Below are 26,255 nucleotides of genomic sequence, written 5' to 3' on the forward strand. Positions count from 1 at the left end.
AATTGTAATCATGATTATCATATGCATCTCACTAATCAAATACTGCGAGCGCGAAGCGCGAGCTGAAAATTATGTAGGAAATTCAGACCTGAAGAGGGGCATTCTAAGGCTTGTTTGTAGAAATTCACTAAGACCCTACGTATTTCACTAACCAAGTGGTGCGAGCGCGAAGCACAGCTGAACATTTTTTTATATGAATTCAGATCAGAAAAATTGACGTTTTAAGGACTGATCTAAGTTAATGAAGAGCAGAAATCTCACCAATCTACTTATGCGAACGTTAGCACGGACAAAAAATGTTTTATAACAAGACCTTAAAATAGGGCAATCACTTTAAGTAGTCATGAAAACGAAGAATATGTCACTACATAAAACAATAATAACTCGAATTGCGAGGAAATATATTTGTTGTATATTGATTTGAAAACGGGAGGTTTTAGTACAACGGGATTATATATATAGTTAAACAGTCTATGCGAACACCAGGAACAACATGAACAATGAAGACACAATGAAGCAAATAATGTTTTATAAAGCTATGAAAAAATGCTTCTTATTTAACATATCATATAACATAACATAATATAACATTATAATGAACAATAATTTCTTCTTTTCCCACTACGTTTCTCTTCCCTTTTTCCCTCTTTTTCTCATTTTCACCGGGTTTTTATTTTTTTTGGCCAGCCGATGGGGGGGGGGAGGGGCACGTGCCCCCCCCCCATGCCCCCCCCCCGTAGTTACGCCACTGGTCCTATAAGCAAATTATGTTTCATAAACTTATGGAAAAATATTTCTTATGTAATATGATATATAATATAATATAACATAAAATATAAAATAATATGACATACAATAATTTCGTCTTCCCCATTAAGTTTCTATTTTTTCTCCTTTTCCCCCGTTTTTTTTTTGGGGGGGCCAGCCGATTGGGGGGCACGTGACATTGGCTTCACTTTGTCAAGTGTTGGCTGCATTTTCTCCTTGAATTGCAGTATTGACTGCAACCCCAACCTGCCCCCACTCCCACCCATCCCCACCCCAAGCGCATTCTGACACCATGAATTAAAAAAATCTTCGGCGACAGAATTTAGTAAAAATAACTTAGAACATTTTTGTTCTTTTGCCAACTGCAAATTTGTAGACAAGTCTACAAGTTGTAGACTTGTCTTCATGATTTCGCCAACTGCAGAGTTACCATTCTTTAAAGTCTTAATGTGTTCTGTTCTTTTCAGATCTGAAACGGGGCAGTATACTTGTACATCACTTGCTGCTGACTGGTAGAGCGTATAGTGTTCTGCCACTTTAATAGGCCCACTTTATTATTTGCCAACTATATACTTTGGCTTTCATTATTTATGTGTTATTATGCTCCATCTGTTTTGTCCATTGTATTTTGCCGACTAGCAGGGCTCTAAGCCTGGCTACATGGACTTGGATTTGCCAACTGGTTGTCTTTACTCTGTAAGTCGTAACCTTCTTCGAAGTTAGTACCCCTATTTGCTTTCCTTTCCTTTCTTTATTCTTTCTTTCTTTTTTCTCTTCCTTTCTTTCCCTCTTTCTTTTTCTCCCCTATCCTCCATTTTGCCAACTGGTACATGACTTTGCCGACTGCCATGAATCTTGGGGGGGGGGGGGTGTCACACCCCATAACCCCCCCCCCCCAGCTACGGCCCTGCTCGACACACGTAGTGTTGGGGCAAAAAGGACATCATCTATAAAACATTTTAATTTTGTTTTATCATCCCCGCGAATTTGACCCTAAACACGTAACTTTCCTAGCGAAAGAGATACACCTTTTTCATTATTTTTGTGTTTTTGACACCCTTATCACGTTACGTACGTAACGTGCCCTATCTTGAAAAAGACATCCTTTTTACGTGTTTTTTTTTTGTCGCGCATGGAATCCACTCGTCAATGTAAGTGGTAAGTGCCCCCCCCCCCCGCGTTTTGAAAATACATGCAATTTTATTTAGTAATTTCAACCATTTCTTTTTCTTTTTTTACAGTGTACCCTTTACGAGTGCACGCGCAGCCCACGCCCAAAACCGAAAAATATCCCTTTCAATTTTGGTCACACGTGTACAGTAATTTAGGAGGCGCGATAGCTCAGTCGGTAGAGCGGGGGTTTCGGATTCCGGTGACTCGGGTTCGATTCCCAAGTGGTGCGCTAGTGCCCTTTATTTGGTAAGGCATTTATCCTCATTACCAGGTCCCTCGGAGAGGACCTTAAGCCGTCGGTCCCCTGGTTGCTTGCTCACAGGCATTCGTGCTTTCTTATCAGTCAGGTAAAACCTCGGTATGACATTTGGCTGGCACCCCCCCCCCCCCCTTCCCCCCGCTCGATAGCTCTACTCCGAGCCTCGTCCTTGACCGGGTCCTTGACACAATTTCCAGTCGAAGAATGTAGTGGTAACGGAAGTGCGCTGTCTTGTAATTCAAGTTCTTTGCATATACCCTTCCCACAATGCATCCACCTCTGCCTCTACGCTCTTTACTTCCGGCCGAGAATTCGTCCTTTTTCTCTTGCACGAAAAAACCCGTACTAAGGTTAGAGAATAGATCATGAAAATCGTTATGTATCTTGGTCATCTCTCAATATTTTCATAAAATAATGGAGCAGTTGTCTCTTATATGTTATAAAAATATATAGCAAGTTAAATTTCAGTGAGGTCTTAAAGGTTGTCTCACATTATTGTCATGGTTTTATGATATATTCACAGCTCGGATAATTTGTAATAGTGTAGTCCCATAAGCGTCAATTCATGTTTGAACTTGATGAGCCTCGATTTAGACTTCCAAAAGGCTCTAAAGTCTATCTTATATCTGAATTTTGGGAGGATGGGGTTGGATAAACAAAAGATGCATCGGCAATTGAGGTTTTAGTAACTCTTGTATGGTAGGCCTATGGTCTTTTAGTTTTATTAGGTGACTTTGGTGATATTTTGCTTTTTTTGGGAGGGAGCTCCTGCCCACTCTAGTCTAGGCGACACCGCAATACTTACCCGTGTTAAGAAACTGGGACTCCACTCACGCGCATTTGGGCCGCCCTAGCTTAGAACTAAGCTTTCTTTCCGTAAAAAAAAATTATTCTTATGATTAAATAAATATTAATTAATACATGAATACTGTTAAATCGGTACTCACCGGTTCTCTTCTTGAATTTTCTGCCAATTTCCCACGCTGCTGGCTGCAATTCCGCGGTAAATTTCGTCGCCATAGAGAGCTGTTCATGCAACGTTATGTATAAATGGAGCGCCCTTTACGAGAGTTGTTAATGCCGCGGAGAAATCGTTAGGCATTTTGGCCTGTGTTCAAGGCGTAGCTGTTCTATTTTTTTTTATAAAATTATGTGTGAGATCGAAATCTCAGCGAGTAAACACTCTCCCAATATGGAAGAGTGTATACTCGCTGTGATATGATCCCGATAGGGAGGCGCAACACCCCCACCCACATGGGCGCAAACCCCAGGGCCGGGGGACATGTCCCCTCACCCAAAATAGTAGGGGGCACATTATGAAATGTCCCCCTACTATTTTTGGTCATGTCGTTCAAATTCGAAATGTATTTTGGAAGAGACGATCTTACTTTTGGCATGCCCCCTTTTTTTTGCTTGTTTGCTTGTCAAATTTCTTTTGGTCAAGATGACCTTCTTTAGAGGGTGATAAACCTTCTTTTTTTGTTTGTTTTTTGCTTGTCAAATTTTCCAGCCCCTGGTCCCCCTACCTTTGGGGAGAGATTTCCGCCCTTGCAAGTAGACATATACTCTTGATATTGTTTGCGAATCTGCACGGGCGTCGATCGAGGGCTGGGGATGAGGAAAAGCGGTGAGACGAGAAAAAAAAATAGAACTTAGAAGGGGAAAGGCGACAGAAAAAAAGTGAACGAAAGAAAAATTAATGGAAAATAAAAGGGAAGAGTAAATAGGGAGAAATGTGATGGGTAAAATAAATTATGGGAAAAGAGGACAGAAAAAAAGTGAACGAAAGAAAAATTAATGGAAAATAAAAGGGAGGAGAAAATAGGAGAAATGTGATGGGTAAACAAAATTATGGGGAAAGATTCTGGACGCACTATTCATGTTTTATCATGAAAAGGATAAGTTATTTATCCGCGAGCAGACACTTTTTGATATTGTGATCTGAAACTGGATAATGATTTAAATAGAGAACAATCTGCGTATCTGAATTAACGTGTGTTTTAGATTTCGACCTAGAATTTGGGTATTCAGTCAGACCGCAGGTCCCTATGCTAATGAGCAAAAAGGCCAGATTCATCCAAATCATCTCGTGGTTGAATCCTCCTCCTTGCAAAATCTCGTGATTCGTGAGATTTTCTTTCTCTAAGAATTTACCTATTTTAACCTCAAGTTAAATGAAATATTATTGCACCATCAGATAGAGTAAAAGTTACTCTTTCATATTGGTCATTTATTTTGTATACAATATTTTGTTAAATAAGTAAATTTCTGGCCTGAAAGTGTGCCTCAAAACTGAATTTTCTTCCTCTGTTTTCTTTTGCAAATTGTACAAAACTTTTTATTTTGAGCCTCAATGATATATATATCACCATAAAGCTGAACTTCTGTACTTTCTCACAATGCCACTCTTGATATGCGGCATCTTTTAATCGGGTCAAGATCACACTTTTCCCACCAAGGTACAAGACGAGATTTCTGAAATTTTCTACTTGCATGAAATCCAGAGTTCTGATTGGCTGGATAAGGTTCACAGAACAACAGGCGCGGGGTATTTGAGGAGATTACCACATGGGAAGTGTGACCTTCCCACGAACCCAGGCACTGGAACCGTTGGAATTTGCCACTGGGTGGTCTCTTTGACCAATCAGAGTGCAGTATTCTTGTTTTCAAACTGCTTTATGTACTTGGCAAAGGAAAAGTGTGATCTTGACCTGATTAAACCAATTCTTATTTTGAAACCTATATCATTTTAATGCATACATATTCACCTTTATCATGATATAAAAATCATGTGGGCTCAAACATAAATAAAGTATGAAAAAAACAGCTTTTGTCAGATGAAAATATTTATTTTGTAGCATATTTTAGATCAAAATTTTCACCTATATTACAAAATTTTTGAATAAATCCAAACACATGACCTGAAAGAATGATTCTTCTTCTTTACAATGATACCAAATTCATGAAATTCGATGCACAATTAGAGCAGCAATGACTGAATGAAAAGAGGTGTTTCGGTCCGCATCAAGCTCATTAAATATGCAAAACAACTCAAGTCATGAATATCACTTGGATGAAAGAAGCCACTTTCTTGGGACCTGCGGTCTGACTGTATTCTAAGTAACTTTCTTATCATGAAAATCAATAAAGAGAGCGCAAAGCGCGAGCTAAAAATATATGATATAACAAAGGGTGAATTTAAGCTCTGTAATGCAAACACTTTGTGGGAAAATTGTGAATTGTGATGGATCACAGTTAAAAAAGAGCTGATGTATTTTATTTTTATTACTTTGAGTTTTTACATAGGACCGGAACATGCTATGAGGGCATTATGTCATCATATGAAATTGATGACCATCTTCCTATTTCTCTCGCATGGGAGCGCGAAATGTGTTAATTTTATGGCCTGAAAACTGGACATTTAAAGCACTTTGTAATTATGCATAAGAGGCATTATATATCTATCAATGCGAGCAGAAATCGCGAGTCGAAGTTTTTGATAAACTGTCATCAAATTAGTTTGATTTAGAATTAATATTGGGATATACATAACCGACTAATCCAAATGCTATAGCGTGCGGCGCTAGCTGATACGTTTTAACAATCTGACCTGAATAGGGAACTTTTTGAGAACTTTATGGAATACAGGAAAATAATACGTACCTGAAAATTCAAATTTTGCGAGCGCGCAGCGCAAGCAGAAAATGATAATGTTCAGATGATATCACAGACATTTTTACAGAGCACTTTTTAAAAATCAATTTGTAAATGAAACAAAATAATGAAAGTTCAATTTCCCAGCTGAAATATGTTTTGTATAATGACTTCAAAGTTTGATTTTTCAAGCTCCATATTGAGCAAGATATGCAAATACCCTAAAAGACAATAAGGCGCGAAGCGGGAGCGAAAATTTTTTATCCTAACAAATAGATTTAAAAAAAAATTATTTTCAGAGTCTTCCCCTAATGTTATTTCATTTAATCATGTTCCTCCTCTTATGTTTGCCTTTCTTCTTTTTTCCTCTCTTTTCCCTTCCTTTTCTTTTTTCCTTTCTTTTTTTTTTCTTTTTTTGCTCCGCCAATAGGGGGGCCCGGGCCCCTCGGCCCCCCTGGATCCGCCTATGTTAGCGGTTGTAGGTATAAATCGCGCTCTAACGCTCTAAAACTGTGTTCTTTATCAAAAAGCTGTCTTTCATATTCATTTTGTTCGCAAAAGAATATAAAGTTAATTTCAATCATTGTATATAGTTATCCTGTTTATGATAAAAATACTTAGAAATTGGGTTAGGTTAGGGTTATCAAATTATCAGGGCAGAAAATATATATTTTTTTCTCATTTTGCGCGTCGAGCTGGCACTATTTGATCTGTGTTATTATGTTTTTGATGACATTCATTGTATTCACAACAATAATTATTAAACATTGCGCACGCGCCGTGCGCCGCATGAATTATGTAGATCAGGTGAATAACTTACCGCTACACACGAGCAGTTGCTCTATATATTCTATGTAATATAATATATAGAGCAACTGCCCATTTTTAATGGTCCATAATATACCCACTTTCTTCTTTTTTTGGAACGAGTATGAATTTATCTACTGATATACTGAATGTACAATAAAAGTCATTATCATGTATTTCTTGGCATTTCATTTACTTTTTTTACCATAATTATATCACACAGCTGTTCGCATAGGCCTACGCCGTCACAAATAACAAAACAAAATCTCACTTTTTTTCTTTTTTGGTGGGGGATAGATTTTCCATACGCATACGTACAATTTTTCAAATTATTTTTTTCTGCTATTTTCATAATAAACTTTAAATGATTTCGCCTTTGCACTATTATTTCTTTAAAGACAAAATTACATCATCATCATATCATCGTCACCAACTTCATTCTCATCTTTATCACCACTACCACCATCATTATTATCATCATCATCATCATCATCACCGCCACCATCACCACCACTATCATCTTCACCAAGATAAATCCTGCTTTTTTTCCTTCCTATTTTCCTCTTTTTAGAGGGCACACCACCACGCCCCCTTACTGGATATCCGCCTCTAACGTTTGTTGTTGTATATAAGTTGGCGGATGCCTCATGAAATGAAATAATATAAAATAAGGAAAGGGAAACTAATTAGAAAAAGGACTGAGGAGAAGAAAAAAGAAAGCCAAACAAACAAGAAAAAACAATATCAAAATTTTGTTGTAAAGTCTTCTACGTCAGTTTAATAATTATGTTTTCAATGAAATGAGAACATAAAAAAATGAAACAAGTAAGATGGGCTATACATCGTAGCAAAGAAATAGAGGGAAGCTCCGAGACAATAAAAAGGGTGAGAAAAAGAAAAGACTTTGAAATACTCACAACACGAGCATAATAAAAAAAATTGGAATAAGCAAGGACAAGTAGCTGAGGGACACCCCCCCCCCCTCTCTCTCTAGTTATTTATGTATCAAACTCGCATACACAAGAATTTCTTACTAATCAAAATATTGCGAGCAAAAAGCACGAGCTGACATTTTTTTAAATATTCAAAACTGATAGAGAGACACATTTTAAACAATTCATGAATCATAATAATTATACAACTAGCTTACCAATCGAATCATTCGATTGCGACAAATGATCTGAGAATTAATGCTTTTAGGAATTCATTAAATTAAAGCAAAGTATCTCAACATTAAAATAATTAAGGCGGGCGCAAGGTATCAGCTACTACACCGATAATTTTTTTTTTGACATTTGAAGTATTTTCGGTAATCATGAAAAAGATCGGATATTTCATGAAAGCTCAAATCCCGAAGAGCGGAATATTTTTATTAATTGACTTTTTAAAAAAATGTTCTAAGCCCCATTTAATATTTGATTATAAGTCGATGCATTAAAAGCTGAAAAAATAAAGTATTTTGTGTTCCTCTATCATAATTGTCTTTCTCTTTAACCCTGGTTCTTTTTTCTGGGGGGAAGCATTTTGGTTAAAAAAAGAGAAAAAAGATAATTGCTGGCTTGTACGTGGACGCCCGGTGTGGACGGTGGTAGGGACACCCCCCCCCCCCTCCCCGTAGTTACGCCAATATGGGACCAAATGATCCTAAATGTCCGAGGCGAAACTTGTGCAATCAAACGTTATTTCTGAATAAATTAAAGCTTGCGCTGTTCAACTTCAATCTCTTTCAGCTAAATTTGCGATGAACGCTGCGTTATGAAATATATAATTATCAACATCTGGCGAAAAGAATAACCGACCGATCACCTGACGAGAACGCGTATACGTGATCTGCATATCAGGTCCGATCGAGAGTCAGAAGTGAAGGACAACTGCCAAGAAAATCAGGAAAAAGTCGTCAAAATGTAAGTTCCCCTTCATTTCTTTCAATTTTTTGTTACTTATTGAAGCATTAATGTATCATTAAAGCAAAATTTCAACAAAAGCCTCAAATTTAGCTAGTACTTTTGTTGAAATTACAATAAATTTAGATCCACATAAATCTCTAACCCAATTTTAGCACTGATGTCGCCTATGAGGTCCATACATGTAATGTTTGGACCTCATTGGTACTAGGAGTGCTCCTGCCCGCTTCTTCGTGGGCAGTCCTAGCCCAGGGGCAGTATTCTGAAAACCATGTTAGCAAATAGCACAAAAACGGTGTTAACTAACATGATTGGTATTCTGAAAGGCAGTGTATACAGCCACACGCGTGTGTCTTTACCATCCAGCCACATACGCGTGTGGTTATATCCAGAACACCTATCTGTGGATACCGCCACACGCCGCCAGTAATAACAGTAAAACGCGTATGTAGGTCTGACCGTCTATATCACGATCAAAATAACCTCATTTCTTCATTAAATTCTTACATTCTAAACCACTCTGATTTCTTTAAATTGTTTCAATTTCATTCTCACCGTCTTCTTTTTTTGCTTTTCTTGTCTTGTTACAAAAGGCCGCCTGTTAAATAGCAAATTTCCACACTTTTTCTACTTGTGTCGATTCTCTACTGACTCTATATGCGCGTACGTGCGTACGTACGAAACACCTAAACTGTGTATGTCTACTACTGCGCTGCGCTAACGCTGTATGGGTCTGCCACCGCGAAGGAAGCCAGAATCGACACAAGTAGAAAAAGAGAATTTGCTGTTAAACAGACGACCGTTTGTAACAAGACAAGAAAAGCAAGGAGAGAAGATGGTGAGAATGAAATTGAAACGATCTAAGGATATCAAAGGGGTTTAGAATGTAAGAATTTAATGAAGAAATGAGGTTATTTTGATCGTCTCAATTTATCAAGACATGATTTGTCTTGGTTTATGAGGATATCCTTGTTTTCTGGGACAATCCCAATTTTTGGACCAGCGCCTCTACTGATTACAGGGGAAGTTCACCCTGAAGAAAACTTTCTTGTAAAAATAGCAGAAAAAATAGTAAAAAATATTGGTGAAGGTTTGAGGAAAATCCGTTAAAGAGTAAGAAAGTTATTAGAGTTAAAAGTTTTGGATTTGTGACGTCATAAACGAGCAGCTGTCCCATGTGTTATGTAATATAAAATGCATACATTTCAACTTTTGTATGGTTCCTGATGACTTAATTTTGTTTTCTTTTCATGATTGGGTGTGAAACTATTTGTCTAATTCTAATAACTTTTTAATTGATGAATTTTTCTCAAACCTTCGTCAATATTTTTCATTAATTTTTCTATTTTTACAATAAACTTTTTGTCAGGGTGAACTTCCCCTTTAACACCGTGACCATGCACAGACTGCAGGTCATGAACATGATGAATTAAATACGCAACGCGCATCAGTAGAGGCGTACAGCCAATATGGGAGACTCTCCAATGGAAATGTGGGAGATGATCTCCCTTATTAGAGACTTGCCTTGCAAAAGAACATAAGAAACAACACCAACAAAAGCATAATTTTTTCCACCCAAAATTTTGTCTCAATTAGGACAGTGAGGTCAGAAGCCCATGGCATTTGTTTTGTGTGTGGATGACAACAAAATCCTGACAAAAGTAAAACAAAACTCAAAAAAGTAGATGGTGAATTTTTGAAGTAGACGGCGAAAAGGGGTAATTTTTCATGAGGAATCGGCTTATCACATTTTTATTTGCCGCCAAGGTAATCCTTTTAAAGCAAATGTAAACAAAGAAATTGGTCTCCCAAACTGGAGACTGTCTCTGAAATTGGATACCCAAATTCTTTACAGAAGTCTCTGATATTATTATTGGAGATAATCTCTCTCATGGGAGACAGTCTCCAATATTGGCCGTGCACCTCTACTGCCCATATGCGTATACGCGGTGTTGTTGTTAGGGAGGAAGATAACACAAAATTTGGTATTCTGAAAATGGTGTTACTGTTAGCAATAATTTTGTTCAAAGATACTACACAAATATTTAACATTGCCCGAAGAGAGGTTATAAAGTTGGGGAAGACGATGGCTGCACTTTTTCTAGCAGACGGTAATGTTGGTAACAACATAGACAGGCATAGTATCGTCTGGCAGAACTACCACTACAGAAATTTTCTTTATTCCAACTTATTTTCTCTCTACATTTCCACTATAGGACAATGATTGAAGGTAAATGCTAGTTTTGGTAACGATATCAAAATAAGTTCGTACAGAATCCAATGAAATGACCACCAAAGTGTCTGTGTAAATAAAACGCATGTGTCAAAGGATTCTGGAAGAAATTGTGTAATTGCTGAGAAATCAGCAAATAAGCCCCGGGGGGGGGGGCCACTTACATTGAGGAGTGGATACCATGTGCGACCCAAAAAACACGTAAAAAGATGTCCTTTTCACGATAGGGCATGTTACGTACGTAACGTGATAAGGGTGTCAAAAACACAAAAATAATGAAAAAAGGGTATCTATTTCGCTAGGAAAATTACAAGTTTAGGGTCGAATTTGCGGAGATCATAAAACAAAATTAAAATGTCTTATTAAGGATGTCCTTTTGCCCCAACACTTCGTGTTTAGCTTAGAGTCCTATTTGCGCGAGGTGTAGAAGGTGGGGGTCGTACTAAACCAAATAAGGTAAAGCCGATGGACCTGTCACAATAAAACATTCCTGTACTTGTTTAGGGGTTCATTTCAGGGAATATTTGCCAAGAGTTTCGTTTTGTTTCCAATAACTTGTTAAGGGTAGGGTTTCACACGCAAATACTTGTTAAGGGGTGCATTTTCAGAATATGGAACTTACGTGTTTAGGGTGCTTTTCGAGACCCCATGGTCGCGCATGGTATCCACTCTTGAATGGAAGTGGCCCCCCCCCCCCCGGGAAATAAGCACAGGGTTCAGGTAGAGCGTCGGGCCCGACGCTCTAAGCAATAATTATACATTGTCCCACGTGCGCTTATCTGTGTTGGGGATCTTCGGTGAGACCATTTTTCAGCGTAGATTTCTAGATTTCACAAAGGTCAGATAATGTAACTGTACATACCAGATCTAGATCCTCGATGATATACTGACAATGAAGCCTTGTTTTACAGACTTTCTCATGTAATCAGTGTTTACTGCAACTACTGGAATTTCTCTTTAAACGTCAATTTCTTTGGGCTTATGTCGAAAGGGTGGGTGCTGTCGCGTTAGGGTGCGTCAACGCGAACGCGAAGATTCGTCCAACAAAGCCCCCCCCCCTCGGTTTGGCCGAAAGGGTGCGTTGGAAGGGTGTGTTTAATAATAATGAATAAATAAATACAAATATTTATAAGAAAGCTGAATACAAGTTATTTTGTCAAACATTGCCAATTTGCACGTAAAATAGTGGATTTTCAATCATTTAAAGCATTGACAATTTGAGGAAAAGAAAGAAAAGTTCAACTAAGAATAATGATAATAATGATAATAATAATAATTATGATAATAATAATGATAATAAAATCAGATCCATGTACCCACCCTTGCAATAAGCCACTTGGCGCCAATTTTTCACTCCAAATTCATTTCCATAAATTCACTCTTTGGGGTGAAAATTATTATAAGTATTATTATTATTATTGTTATTATTTTTATTATTATAAGTATTGTTATTATTATTATTATACAAACAACACGCACATATTATTATCATTATTATACACACAACACGCACACATACACAACAGATACATCTCACAAAATATACTGAGGCAGGGTCTCAAGTGTAAAATATAGTAAGGTAGGGTCTGAAGAGTTAAACGTTGTGAATGCTGACCCGACATCAATTTTGGCCTTGCCCTTCCAGGACACATCTGCCGTAAGTTTTATAATTTGGGGGACACTAAATATCTCCATTTATACGAATGTTTTCCTTTGTAATAAATATACACCTGCAAAGTGTAAAATTGAAGGTAAGTTACTTTTTTTTATTTGAAAGAACCTTGAAATCAGTCATAATTTTTACATGTATCAATATTACACCATAAAACATTTCCACTGAAAAATCCTCATGCAGCATGCCGTCATTGTTTTTTTTTTACCTTAAAAAGAATGTTTGTGCCATATGATGATTTATGTTCCTATGCAAATTTCACATATCACTCGTCTTTTTTGTTTGTTCAGCTTTCTTATAAATATTTGTATTCATTATTATTAAACAAACCCTTTCGTCCAAACCGGGAGGGCTTTGGACGAAAAAGCGCGTTCCAGTGAATGCGACGTGGCGCTCCCAACGCACCCTTTCGGCAAACCGGGGGGCTTTGGACGAATCTTCGCGTTGACGCACCCTAACGCGATAGCACCCACCCTTTCGAAATAAGCCATTTCTTTGTCTGGAACTAGTGCCCTCCAAATGCATCTTTAATTTGGATTATTGAAAAAAATCATATGCTCCTATGTTTCCTTTTTGCCATATCGTTAAAAATCAAAGACAAAAAGGAGGAGAGTAAAATTGAAAAAGTCTAATAAAAAAGTACAGCAATTAAAAATCTCTCCTGCCATAGGACGTCATTCTATATGTTTCGGAAGGGGGGGGCAAAAGTGAGAAAAAATATCATTTTCTGTTGTCTGATCGCTCTATGCACCAATTTCTCTATGTCAATTAAATGTTTCTTAAAGTGCATGCTTTTTAAATTTTGCATTGCATATCTAATTTTCAAGTTTTAGAAACTATTCGGGGGCACTAATAGATATGTTTCCCCCATATTTTCAATGGATAATCTCCCCCTGCAACAATCGGTCGAGGTCTCTGTCTTTCCTGTTGCCACAATCACCCATCCCCTACTAGCTCTAACTTTTATTTAGCTGTAAATGCGCTCACAGAATGATGTCACAATGCAGCAGGCTTTGTGACACCGCGCACACAATGATTTTCCCCTGAAAATTTTGCGCAATCTTTTCTGTAACAGTGCATTAGATTGGATTAAGGAGATGCAGAATGGGAGGAGTTAAACATAACACGAAATGAGATAACACGGTTTTCAGAATACCGATTTGGGGGTATGTTAGGGGCGTGTTAAATCAGAGAGATAACACGGTATTTAACATGAAAGTTAACACGATTTTCAGAATACCGCCCAGGGGCTTACAGTGTATTTGAAGTCAGTTACCACTAGTGGAAGAATACTGGCCTTGAAGTTGATTTGATCATCTATCTTTTGTTTCTAAATAATGTAAAATGGGGCACTAAAATTTAGATCAAAAGAATAGACTCTTGGTCTACTCTAATAATTCAGGAGTTGGGCAGTAAAATGAATGGAATACATTTTTTACCAATTTTGTCCAGGTGCAATTTTCCCCGCTTGTTTCATGAGCTGGAAGTTTTTTATGAGCTGAAAAACTGCTTATCTAATCATTTCACATGATGATTGTGAACACTTCAGAGATTATTGTTAGTATTAAAGACACTGTATTTTCGGTAAATAAACCACACCTTATAAAGTCAGGTGCAGTTTATCCAAAGAAACAACAATATTTCCTCCTTAAGGAAAAAAAGTTTCCTCATTAAATATTCAGGAACACCCAAGAAACAGAATTGAATATAACTTATTTGTTGGTTACTAAAAACAAAATAAATTGTGTACAGATTTTAATTGATTTTTTTTCATGAAGGTTGTTTTATATTATAGCATAATTACCATTAATTTGTAAATGTTTCCTTAAAAAAACGTGGATGTTCATGTCAGAAATATTCTTACCTACTGACTGTGATACAGGGGGTGGCAGAGCAGCTAATAATTGCAATTATGATTAATCATTTCAGTCTACGTATACATTTAATTTTAGTAGCCAGTGTGGGGTTAGGCAATAAACAGTGAGATGATGGAATTTTATACTTCTACGACGATACTCAGCAGGATTCATAAGTCAGGATGTAGTGCTAAGGAATTCACTTGTTTGCTCATCTGGAGTGCATACTGTTGGTGCTTTTAAAACGTTCTGTTGAAATCTAGTTCCTTGGTGTAGGTGTTATTTGGAAAGGGCAACAAATGGCATTTCATTGAATGATGGCATGGATACAATATTTTTATTTTTGTAAATCCGTCTATGAATTTGTAAAGTTCTGATTTTGTGATGTCACAGACGAGCAGGTTCTTGATATGTCATGATTTAAATTCCCCCAAAAACCATTTAAAAAAAAAAAAAGATTTTATTTGCTTGGTGGTTATCTCATCAGACACATTGTTTTATACCTTCCTCTGGATGAGAAATATTTAATTTCTCATGATCCACTAAAAAATTTGAATTTAAATTGCATGTACATCATACATGAGGAGCTGCCCGCATATGACATCACAAATCAAAGACTTGAAATTCAAATATTCATAACTCTTATTCTTTAAAGGATTTTCATCAAACCTTCACCAATATTTTCTTTTTAATACTGGCATTTACAATCTTATTGTTGGGGGTGAACTTTCCCTTTAATAACTAGCCCTTTTCATTACTTTATGAAATTTGATTTATGTTGTTTTGCTATGGAACTTCTAACAAGCAAGTTACTTAAACTGTCAAGTCAATATGATTTATTACAATACTTTGAAATCCACTTTGCATACAATTGTCCGGCAAGCTTACTAGTTGTGTAAATATTGAATGTATGTCACTGGTCTGTTTTTGTTTAAAGGACAAGTCCACCCCAACAAAAACTTGATTTGAACAAACAGAGAAAAATTAAACAAGCATAACACTGAAAATTTCATCAAAATCGGATGTAAAATAAGAAAGTTATGACATTTTAAAGTTTCGCTTCATTTCACAAAACAGTTATATGCACATCTCGGTCGGTATGCAAATGAGGGAACTGATGACATCACTCACTATTTCTTTTGTATTTTATTATATGAATTATGAAATATTTTGATTTTCTCGTCATTGTCATGTGAAATGAAGTTTCATTCCTCCCTGAACACGTGGAATTCCATTATTTTGACATATTGTGCTTCAGGCAAGGAGGTCCTAATCATCAAATTCGTAAAAATTGAAATATTGTATAATTCAAACAATAAAAAACAAAAGAACTCGTGAGTGAGTGACATCATCGACTCTCCCATTTGGATGTAACTGGCTTGTTCATATAACTATTTTGTTAAAAATAAGCGAAACTTTGAAATGTCATAACTTTCTTATTTTACATCTGATTTTGATGAAATTTTCAGTGTTATGCTAGTTTGATTTTTCTCTAAAATCAACATTTTTCTGAGAAGGACTTGACCTTTAAATTAAAGACTGTCTTTTTTCCTTATGTATTTCTGCCAGTGTGTCTGTCTCTATTGAAGTTACAAGGAATATTAATCTTTAATATCTAAAAACCTTTATCTTCCAAAATCTTTACTTACAGCCATGAAGACTATTCTGGCCAGCAGGAATGTAGAAATCCCTGAGGGGGGTAAGTGTATATTCAGACATCTTACATTGAACTTTAATAATCTGATCAAGATATCATTGTGATAAGTTTCCTACCAGTGTAAATATCAGCTGATGTCATAGAGAAATTACATCCATAAAACAATACATTTATACCCCCTTTTTATTTGTAAATTAGTATTCTAAAATTATTTCTGAATTCATTTTACAATCCTTGTAACAAATGTTCGTTTACTGATGAATTCAATTCAAGTTATTTCAATGATATTGTCCCTTGTTATTGATTCAGTTGAAGTAAAGGTCAAGGCACGTACTGTGACTGTCAAGGGACCACGTGGATCTCTCTCCCGGACATTCAAGCATCTCAAGGTCGAGATCCGTGTTCTTTCCAAGACCAAGCTACAGGTTATCAAGTGGTTTGGAAGCCGCAAGGAGTTGGCATGCGTCCGAACTCTCTGCTCTCACATCGAGAACATGATCAAGGGAGTCACCCTGGTGAGTCTATTATGCCAGATCATTTGTCATTTTTTTGTCTGATCGCTCTCCGCACCAATTTCTCTATGTCAATTAAATGTTTCTTAAAGTGCATGCTTTTTAAATTTTGCATTGCATATCTAATTTTCAAGTTTTAGAAACTATTCGGGGGCACTAATAGATATGTTTTCCCCCATATTTTCAATGGATAATCTCCCCCTGCCACAATCGGTCGAGGTCTCTGTCTCCTGTTGCCACAATCACCCATCCCCTACTAGCTCTAACTTTTATCGATGTTGTCTCACATATCACTTCAGTTCAAATGCCATTCCCACTTGTTTGGGGAATATAGGGAATAGGAACAACGGGATCAAAGGAAAATAGCAAACAACATATACATCATTGACAACAAACAAATTATATCTATTACAAATATAAATATATTATGCAAATATACCATGACACTCAAGGATCTGGCCAAAATTATTCCCATAAAGAAACATCAATAGTACTCTTCTTTGGAGGGAGAATGGTACTCTTGGTGTTCCCGAGTGTGAATAGTTTTAGCTCGTTCCGAGAATGAGTCATTGTATGTTTGTTTTATATCGATTCCATCTTTATCATTCTTCATCTAATGATAAAGCAAATAATAAATAAAAGTTCCTGAATGAAAATTTCCATATAACTTTTTCAGATATCTCGCTTGGCAAGTAGCCCGAGTAGGCACACTGGTGAGATGCACACAATCTGTATTGGATATGAATGGCGGCCAACTGCGATTGGTGTGACTGATTTTCTGCTTTTATGCCATTTCTTGATGTAGGCATTAGGCAGACCATGTAACTCCTGCAATCTCAAAATTCCTATTTATAGTTATACAGCAGTTTGGGATGGACATTTAAAAGAATTTACCTTGTAAATAAAACAGAACAGTACACCCTATCAATATTTCCTATATAAAAGTCCAGTTGCACAGTGAGAGGGTGGCTTTAGTAAACAATATTTGAACATTTTAGAAATTATGTGTGTTGTATTTTTTAACCCGTATTTAAATCATGAATTTTGTCACTACGCTGCCACGCAACATTTTTTTACTACACCGCTCAGTGACTTTTTTTCTAGTCTTGTGCATCTTGTGAGACAATCGAGTCAGAAGTTTTGAAATTATGCAACATTTTGTGAGTGCATGTAAAGGCATGGTCACACTGCCCGGGCGTTGTTGGAGCGGAGAGAAAAAAATCATCACTGCTCGCTCCCATTCACCTTTTTCGATTTCGATTGTTTTTATTTTGTTTTCGATTTTTGTTTTTAATTTTTTCCCCAATTTTGTGAGCGAAATTCGACCCCCTCTCCCTACCGATCCACGACCGCTCCAATAACGCTCAGGCGGTGTGACCAGGCCTTAAGACCCAAAGTTGTTTAAAAAACGTGATTCTGTGTACAAAGTCAATGCAAATTGTGTTTTCAACAAAACAAATGTATGAATGTTTTTACTTGTCAAAGTTTATTAAAAAACACAAAGACCTTTGTGTTTTATTGCTTTTTCGATGATTTTTGTCGGGGACCCTTTTGTGATCCTTAATAGCATATCAAAAATAAATCCATTTAATTTGAAACCAACAAAAGTAGGAATAATCATTGGGTAAAAACACAATTTATATTGACTGTACACAGAATCATGATTTTTTAGCAATTAAATAAAGCAAAGAAATGCATAAGAATTAAGATTAAGAATTTAAAAGAACATAAAATACAATAGGAAATTGATTATCTTTTGACAATTTCTTGTTGATATTTGTTAGGAATGTAAAAATTAGCATTCTTGAAGAGCTGACTTAAAGGCAAAAACAGAAACATAGAAAGAAAACAACATGGCAAATTTTATATGCTTATTTGCATAATTAACTAATTAGAACAAATAAATAAATTTATAACTTTGTTAAACCCATGGTTGAAGTTGGCCATTCCATTAGTGAGGGTGTTAGAGCAGAGCAATTCTCGCCGAGCAGATGTCATGGAACCATCTGAAAAATCCCAGTTAAATTAGGGTTAAGTCAATCTGGTAGTGTCAGAGGCATACGTTTCAGCTGCTTGCAGTGGAGAATTTCTTTGAGTTACTCATGAATTTTCAATAACAATTCTGGTTGAAAGCTATTGACAATTTTCAGAAGCTCTGGCATTTATTTCAAGATTGATTGTGTAGTGCTGTAGCTCGGTTCCTTCAACTCGGTCCGAACCCGGCTCGTAAATCTTATCAGAATCATAGCTCGACCCGGAGAGGCCCGGTAACCCGGTCCGCTAAAATTGATTTATGTCCATGCAAAAGTACAAAGTTTTGACCTACTTGACTCTTATCTGTGACCGACATCACCTGACCTTGTTCTCAAAAGACGATACAAACCCCAAAAATATTTAATTCATTGTTTATATCATCCAGTAGTAATGTAGAGAGGAATTGAGAGTTTGAGACGATACAAGGCCAAATCGCAATTCCTCACATCACCAGTGCAGCGGTCAACAGCACAGTCTGTGCACCGCTAGTGATTTACTACGAAACATGTGCTTTGAGATGATTTTTTTTGTGTGTGTGTGTGTGAAATCAAGAGGCAGATTACAAACCACATTGTTTATTATGTTATCATTCTGGTGACCCAATTTTCAAACAGGCTCTCACAGAGATTGTTTCTGTCTATCATAGGGCAGATTTTTTTTGGAGGGGTGGAGGTGGCAGAAAGAGTTAATTTCTGAGCGTATTTCATTCTTCATATTTGCTTTGAAGCAATAGAATATTTTAATCAAACTATTTTTTGTGTATGATTTATTTTTATCTGTCTTATTCTAGCCTTCAGCTACCGGTAATAATATTTTTAATTAAAAAAATGAATCAAAATACATTTTTATTTCATATTAAACTTTGAGAATCGGTCCAATATCTCCTACTCCCATATCATCCATTTAGTCATCTCTCACGTTTTTTTGTTTTTGTTTTTTTGCTCTTGTACACATAACCCCCCTTCTCTCTCCCGGTAACGGCACCCTCCTCTTCTCGTCCGTCTCGTCCACCCTCTTTAATGTATCCTTTAAATGGGAATTAAATTGTTTTGCACCCACTCCCAGCTGAGCTATTATTTTCGGATCACCGACTTTGTGGAAAATGTCAACACAACAGGGTTTTGGGGGGAGGGAGGGCTTTTATGGTTAGCAGAAAAAACTGGTATAAAAGATATCTCAATAAACCGGACAGATTATTTTACAAAAAAAGAGAGAAATATTCTGCATGTCATCACAGTCATAATATCAAAAGGAAAACTTCTCGAGTTATGACCATGCCTAATGGACCAACTGGCCTTTACTTGTAAACAAATTGGACATTCTCACCCAGCAGGGTGACCAGACGTCCCGTATTTCCCGGGATTGTCCCGTATTTTGCTCCTGTGTCCCGGCGTCCCGACAAACCCTTCCCGGGACGCCTATTTGTCCCGTATTTCAAAATATTGAACAAAGTACAATCAAAACATAGAAAAGTGAAGAATATTCATCAAATAACCAACAGATGATGAAGCAGATATAACAATAAAATGGATAACTGTTAACTTTTGCAAGTTCTACGGTGATTTTCTTACTACCCAATACATTTGCAAACAAACTGGCCTCCTGTGTGTGGCAGACTACTATAGCTATAGGCATGTTGGATCGGAGCAGATTGTCAATGGTGCAAACAAATCTCACATGATAAACAGTTCTTCCACCAAAATAATAAAAAAATCGGCAGGAAATTCGTATAATTATATTATGGCTTCTCAGATTACTAAATAGGTGATGTAATCGGAGGAGAAAATTATTGAATTTTCATAACTAGATCTAGTTGTTTCAGTTTTCGTTTTGAGTCTTGTTATGATAGGTTCGAACTTTGCCTGTGTGTGATGCTGTGAAGTTTGACATTGTTTTATTTTGAATTCTATTCATTTCTAAAACATTTTCATCGTTTTTTTTAAGTTTTGAAATATATTTAAAAACCCAAAATATATCGTTATAGATTTTTGTTAAATTTATTGCATTTTTTTTGTTTGCTTGAAGTTTGAACTGTTTCCTCTAATTCTTTTTTATCCTTCCTGCTTGCATTTTTGTTCCATTTATGCTTTTTTCCAATCTTTCCTATCTTTCTTTTTCTGATCATCTCTCTCTGTTCATTTGTGTTTCCTTCTTTTTTAAAGTTCCTTGTTTTTATTTCCTTAAACTTTTCTTTGCTTCGTTTTCCGCCTTCCTCCCCTTTTTCTTTTTGTTCTTTCTCTCCTTTCATCTTCTTTCCATTTTCTTTCTCTCATTCTTTAAATAATTTTTCCTTCCAATTCTTTTTCCTTATTCTTTCTTTCCTCCCCTCCTGATTTATTCTATCTTTCATTGTTTCTTTCAAAGATTGAAGGAAACATTTTTCTTTCCTTCATTCTTGAATTCTTTCTTCCTCCTTTTTTTTACTTTTATTTTTACTTTCTTTCCTTTATTTTTTCCCACACATTTATCCCCTTTATTCATTTCAAAGAATGGTGGAAACCTTTTTTTATTATTATTTCTTTTATTCTTTCTTTAATCATTTTCTTATTCTAACTTTCTTTCTTTTATTTTTTTTTCTTGTTTCCTTATTTCATTCAATTTCCCCTCCATTTTTTTCTTTCCTCTCAATTAATCTCTTTTCTTTCTTTCCTTCATTTTTTCATTCACCTTCCTTTCTTTTTATTTGTATTTTTTTGCAAGTCTAACACTGTGTAGCCTTATTTGTTGATTTTGTGCAGCATGCTTTTTCGATTGTCCCGTATTTCATTTTGTGAAATCTGGTCACCCTGTCACCCAGTGAAACCATTACTCTCAGCCAATCACATGACCAGTCAGACGATATCACATGGCAGGTACTGTGTGCATGTGCGCCGTTAGCCGGCTAGCTATATCATCTCGATCCCTCACACACAAGGCCATAACTCAGACAGGAGGTCCGATCATGATGGGGAAAAATAAAAAAAGGTAGGGATGGTTGGCCTTTGACCTGTCCCCTCGACCATCACACTAGGTGGATGGATTGCTTGTTAAAATAGTTTCACAACTTTTATTGTGGTGACAAATGACACCTCAAATATTATCAAACAATCCGGGGTTTATTTTCCGGGTTCGAGGGATTCAAAGTGAAACCCGACCCGTAAAGCTCCGAGCCGGTCAATGCCAACTCGGCAGGATTCAGCCCGGTAAACAATCCGAGCTACAGCACTATGATTTTGTATATAGCTGTACTGCTGAATCTATGCGTTTTTTAATGTATTTCTCAGGGCTACCGCTACAAGATGAGGTCCGTGTATGCCCATTTCCCCATCAATGTCAACGTCCAGAATGAAGGAACCCTTGTGGAGATCAGGAATTTCTTGGGAGAGAAGGTCATCAGGAAGGTGGATATGAGGGAAGGTGTCACATGTTCCAACTCCACCAAGCAGAAGGATGAGATCATCCTTGAAGGCAATGACATCGAACTCGTTTCACAGTCTGGTGAGTATCTTGTGCTAACAAAAGTGAACTTGCAAAATACATTTAATGGACATGATTACTAGCAGCATGTAAAAGTGAGAGCAGGGTGTTTGGGCAAAATTTGCTCACCTTTTGACTGATGACTAGACCCAAAAGAGGTTTTTTCCAAATTTGCAATTTATCATAGTTGAAACCATGTGTTTCTTTAACCCAGGGAGCGCTCCCAGGGTTAGTGTTTCTTATGCAATGATAGCCTGTCTTATACCAACGTCACACTGGCCTCAAACACAGCTACTGTCCTGGGACTTTCCCCGAGACTGTAGCGGTGTTGTCTTCAGTGTGAATTCTCGAACCCGCAGTAAACTACCCTGGGATATCCTTGCCTCGCTATAACTCTGCAACAAACTTTAGCTCTCAAACTATAGTAATAGCATTGGGAAAGCCCCGCGACTGTTGTGGTGTACCTACAGTGTGAAGGTACACAGCTACAACATCTGGATGAACCACTATAAATTTGTTTACTTATTTCTCGCCAGTGTATAACACGCATGGTGCAAACACCATGCGTGCGGAAATGGAGACCAAGTGGAACCATGCGTAAAATTTCAGCGACATGCGTGGAAAAATTAAATGGAAATATTCAGAAAAAATAATACACTCCATGAACTCATCTTAGTGATATCAACTTCATTTATCGGGTTGCGCCGAAGTCGACCCCACCAACTTAAGACCACTTACAGGCCTACTACGGCTAGGAAAGTGGCAGGCGCCCAGCTAGCTCACGGCTGCTATTGCGGGCATATGACGGCACGGTACGGTCGTTCCGTTGCCTATTCCCCCGTCTGCCCCGCACATCACACCGGCTATGCTCTATGACCTACCGGTAGCTGCGCTTACTGAACTTGGAATAAATGCATTGTATGTACATACAAGGAACATGTACTTGTACCGTGTTTGTCATTTATCCCGCCCTCTATACACACAATGAACGAATAGCAAAGGAGTTGTACTGTGTTTGTCATTTTATCCCGCCCTCTCTGCACACAATGAACGAATAGCAAAGGAGTTTGAGAACTGTGCGTGACCGCTATGGTGCATGGATGTTAGGCCTGGGACGATTGTCATTTTTACCATTCAATTATTTCCTGAAAAAATAATCGAATGATTCGATTGTTCGTCGGGAATCAGGTCTTTTAAGTCACAATAGTTGACCTACTTTATGGTGAAATCTCCATCAAAGTCACATGTTTAGAATAAATGAAAGTAGGTATTATACATGCATCCCTCCAAGTGCCACACCCCTGCATATGAATGAATCAGCCCAGATTGAACAGCCAGTGCAAAGTCCAACGATGTAAACAACTCATTCATGAACTATTCTTTGAGACTGACCCCAAGTGGAGCATTTCTTGAACAATTTCATCCCTTGCCCACACCATGTCCCCGCCCCCACTTGTGGCACTGTCCACGATTCTACACATGTATTTCAAAAAAATATTTTGAAAAATATTTAATTTGAAACACCTTATAAAATTATGATTTTTTATCATTTGAACCAACATGTACAACTGGGTCTATTTTTGAAGACTAGTCGAGAAAGTACCGGGCGCATGTTGGAATGTAGTTTTCATTGTGTGAGGGGGATAGAAAAAAAGGTTGCATTATTGTTTTGAAACAAAGGAATTCTCCGGCTCCCACCCTTATCTTTCTCTCTCTCCCTCACACACACACAGGTGGGGGAGGGGTCAATTTATTTCTGAAGTCATGACCTCTCCTGATAAGGGAACCACTGCCTTCTTCTTTGTTTCCCCAAAAGTTTCATTGGCTATCCGAAGGTCCAATCAGCTCAAGTGAGCTTGGTTGTGTGTTTTCTTATTGTTTTGTGCACGCAGACAATGAACTCATTTTGTGTATCGAGGGCAAGGTTGGGTGGGATTAAAAAAAATTCGGAGCGCTTTCATGTTGGTGTGTAACTGTGAATGTAATACAATCATTGATTATTTTTGAAAAATTCTCTCGGTACCATAATTTTTAAACCTGTATGAAGTGCCATCATTGTTTTCTTGTCATTTTGTTATTATTACTTGGGTATTCGAGTTCTCCCAATGTCATAATCGGGATCTGCCGAACATTCGATTTGTGTAAATTTTGCTAATCGATTGGTGATTGGCGGCATGCCAATCGAATCATTTAATCAATCGATGATCAATCGATGTTTACTCCCAGGCCTAACATGTGCATTTGTGTGGGCTTAAAAATACGCCACAATGGGGCTTCCTTGGCGTCTCTATTTCATGAAAAGGCCGTCGCTTCCGCGCGGGAGGGGTGAACCCCCCCTCCCGCACCCACCCCCCGGGAGTGGCAGCACAAGTCCCCGACATGGGTGAATTTTTTTCTGGCGAGAACGCTGCTTATCAGTGTAGTCTACATCATGTCTGCGGAAATAACTTCTTCACTGCCACTTTCTTTTCATTTTCACACAAAACAGGTCCTGCTCTTTGACTTAGCAAAGTAATAAATTGTTAATTTGTTCTCAACAACTGAAAGATAATGACATTAATAGCAAAAAATAAAGGAATAGATAGCTCCATAATAACTTAAATGGGTCGCGTAAATAAACAAGAGTGGGAAGAGGATTTCAAACAACTCTGCCCTCATGTATTTTCGTAGTATCAAATTTTGGTCACAAGCCTACTGTAAGTTTTGTTACGGAGGTCATAAGAATCACCTGTGTGAATGGATACAAGAAATTTATCCGTGGCCTGTGCCGGGACAACTTTTAAGTTGTACTGTGACTGCATTTATAGTGGGTGTATAGCAGTGTCGCCTTCCTGCAACACCATTGGGATAAATCTGAAAACCAGCGTGAAGATGGTACAAGATTATTAACCGTATCTAGGCGGAGGGGGGCCTCAGAGGGCCCCCCCCTCAACGAATCGTGCAATATTTTCGCTGCGCAAATTTTTTTGACCGCGCCGCTCGCTGACATTTTACTTTCAAGTCTTGCGCTACTTTTGAGACCAACTTTGCTTCACCCGCGTACGTGGTTTCGAAATTACGCAACATTGTGTAAGTGCATGTCAGACCAAAAATGGCTCAAAATCATGATTTTGTGTACAAAGTCATTGCAAATTGTGGTTTCAATCAAAATTCATATATGTATGATTATTTTTAATTTTGCTGGTCTAAATGTATTTATTTTATGCTTTTTATGATCACAGAAGAGTCCCCAACAAATTTCATTGAAAAAACAATGAAAAACAAAAGGTAAAAAAACAAAGAAATACATGAGAAATTTCAAAAAACAATACATAAGAAAATGATTTGATATCACCATTTTTTTCATTTACACTTGCTAAGAATACCACAAAGAGTTTCTATACCCAAAATTAGTACATTTGTAGCTTTATTTAGGGAGTTACAGGAAAAAGTATGATTTTGCAAACTAATTACGCATAATTTAGCACAATCACTTAATAGTGATTCGAATGAAATAAATTACTATACAGTCTTGTAGATTATGTCCCAGGCAACCCGCGTGCCAATTTTCGGCACGGTCGATGGCCGAGATCTTAAGGGGTGCCTGGGAGCCCCCCCCCCCCCCCGGCCATATGAACTCCCAAAATACCCTGGCGTAGATAGGGTTAATCCTGATCTGATCCAATTTTTGCTGTGCAGTTGAAAAGTATGTGAAACAGAAAGGTTTTTGGTATTGAAAGAAAAGAAGAAAAGTTAAGGATAGGCATTTTCAGTAATTTGGGTTTTAAAAACTTGCTAAAATAGGTGTTGACACAGATTTGGTTTTAAAAATTGTGCGAGATGCTGCAGAAAAATAAACATCTTAAAATCAAAATGCTAAGTTCAGATGCTGTCCTGAGTTTAATTTCAATCTTTGTATTTTCTTGTAGCGGCTCTCATCCAGCAATCCACCACCGTGAAGAACAAGGACATCAGAAAATTCTTGGATGGTATCTACGTCTCTGAGAAGACCACAGTAGAAACCGTTGATCCATGAACACACTGGCTGTGTGCAGGAGACCCTCAAAAAATATGAAAACTGTTGACACTGCACTATGTAAATGTATAATAAAAGATCTGACATAGTCTTGCAGAGTTTACAAACCAATTTAATTGAGTATTTGCCTATTATTGTTTGATTTTTTGCTGGTTCCAAGTCGAGAGAGAATGTGTTAGGTGAATGGACGATTGAACTTTGGCTTGTTTTTATCATCCATAATGACTGAGTTTTTTATGTGTTTCTTTTTAACCA

General features: G+C 37.3%; 1 protein-coding gene across 2 annotated transcripts; it reads left to right on the forward strand.

The window, feature by feature from the left end:
- Nucleotides 1-1,890: 1,890 nt before the first annotated feature.
- LOC121411554 (60S ribosomal protein L9-like) lies at nucleotides 1,891-26,111 on the forward strand. 2 transcript variants are annotated; one of them, XM_041604350.1, is made up of 5 exons: nucleotides 1,891-1,919; nucleotides 15,978-16,025; nucleotides 16,293-16,498; nucleotides 21,793-22,006; nucleotides 25,894-26,111. In XM_041604350.1, exons 1-5 carry the CDS (start codon nucleotides 1,901-1,903, stop codon nucleotides 25,998-26,000), a joined length of 594 nt encoding a protein of 197 aa, XP_041460284.1. In that variant the 5' UTR covers nucleotides 1,891-1,900; the 3' UTR covers nucleotides 26,001-26,111. The 2 variants fall into 2 exon arrangements, with proteins under 2 accessions (XP_041460284.1, XP_041460291.1); XM_041604357.1 differs by lacking the exon at nucleotides 1,891-1,919 and adding an exon at nucleotides 2,528-2,550.
- Nucleotides 26,112-26,255: the final 144 nt, after the last annotated feature.

Source organism: Lytechinus variegatus, chromosome 1, assembly GCF_018143015.1.
Source record: "Lytechinus variegatus isolate NC3 chromosome 1, Lvar_3.0, whole genome shotgun sequence".
Lineage (NCBI taxonomy): Eukaryota > Metazoa > Echinodermata > Echinoidea > Temnopleuroida > Toxopneustidae > Lytechinus > Lytechinus variegatus.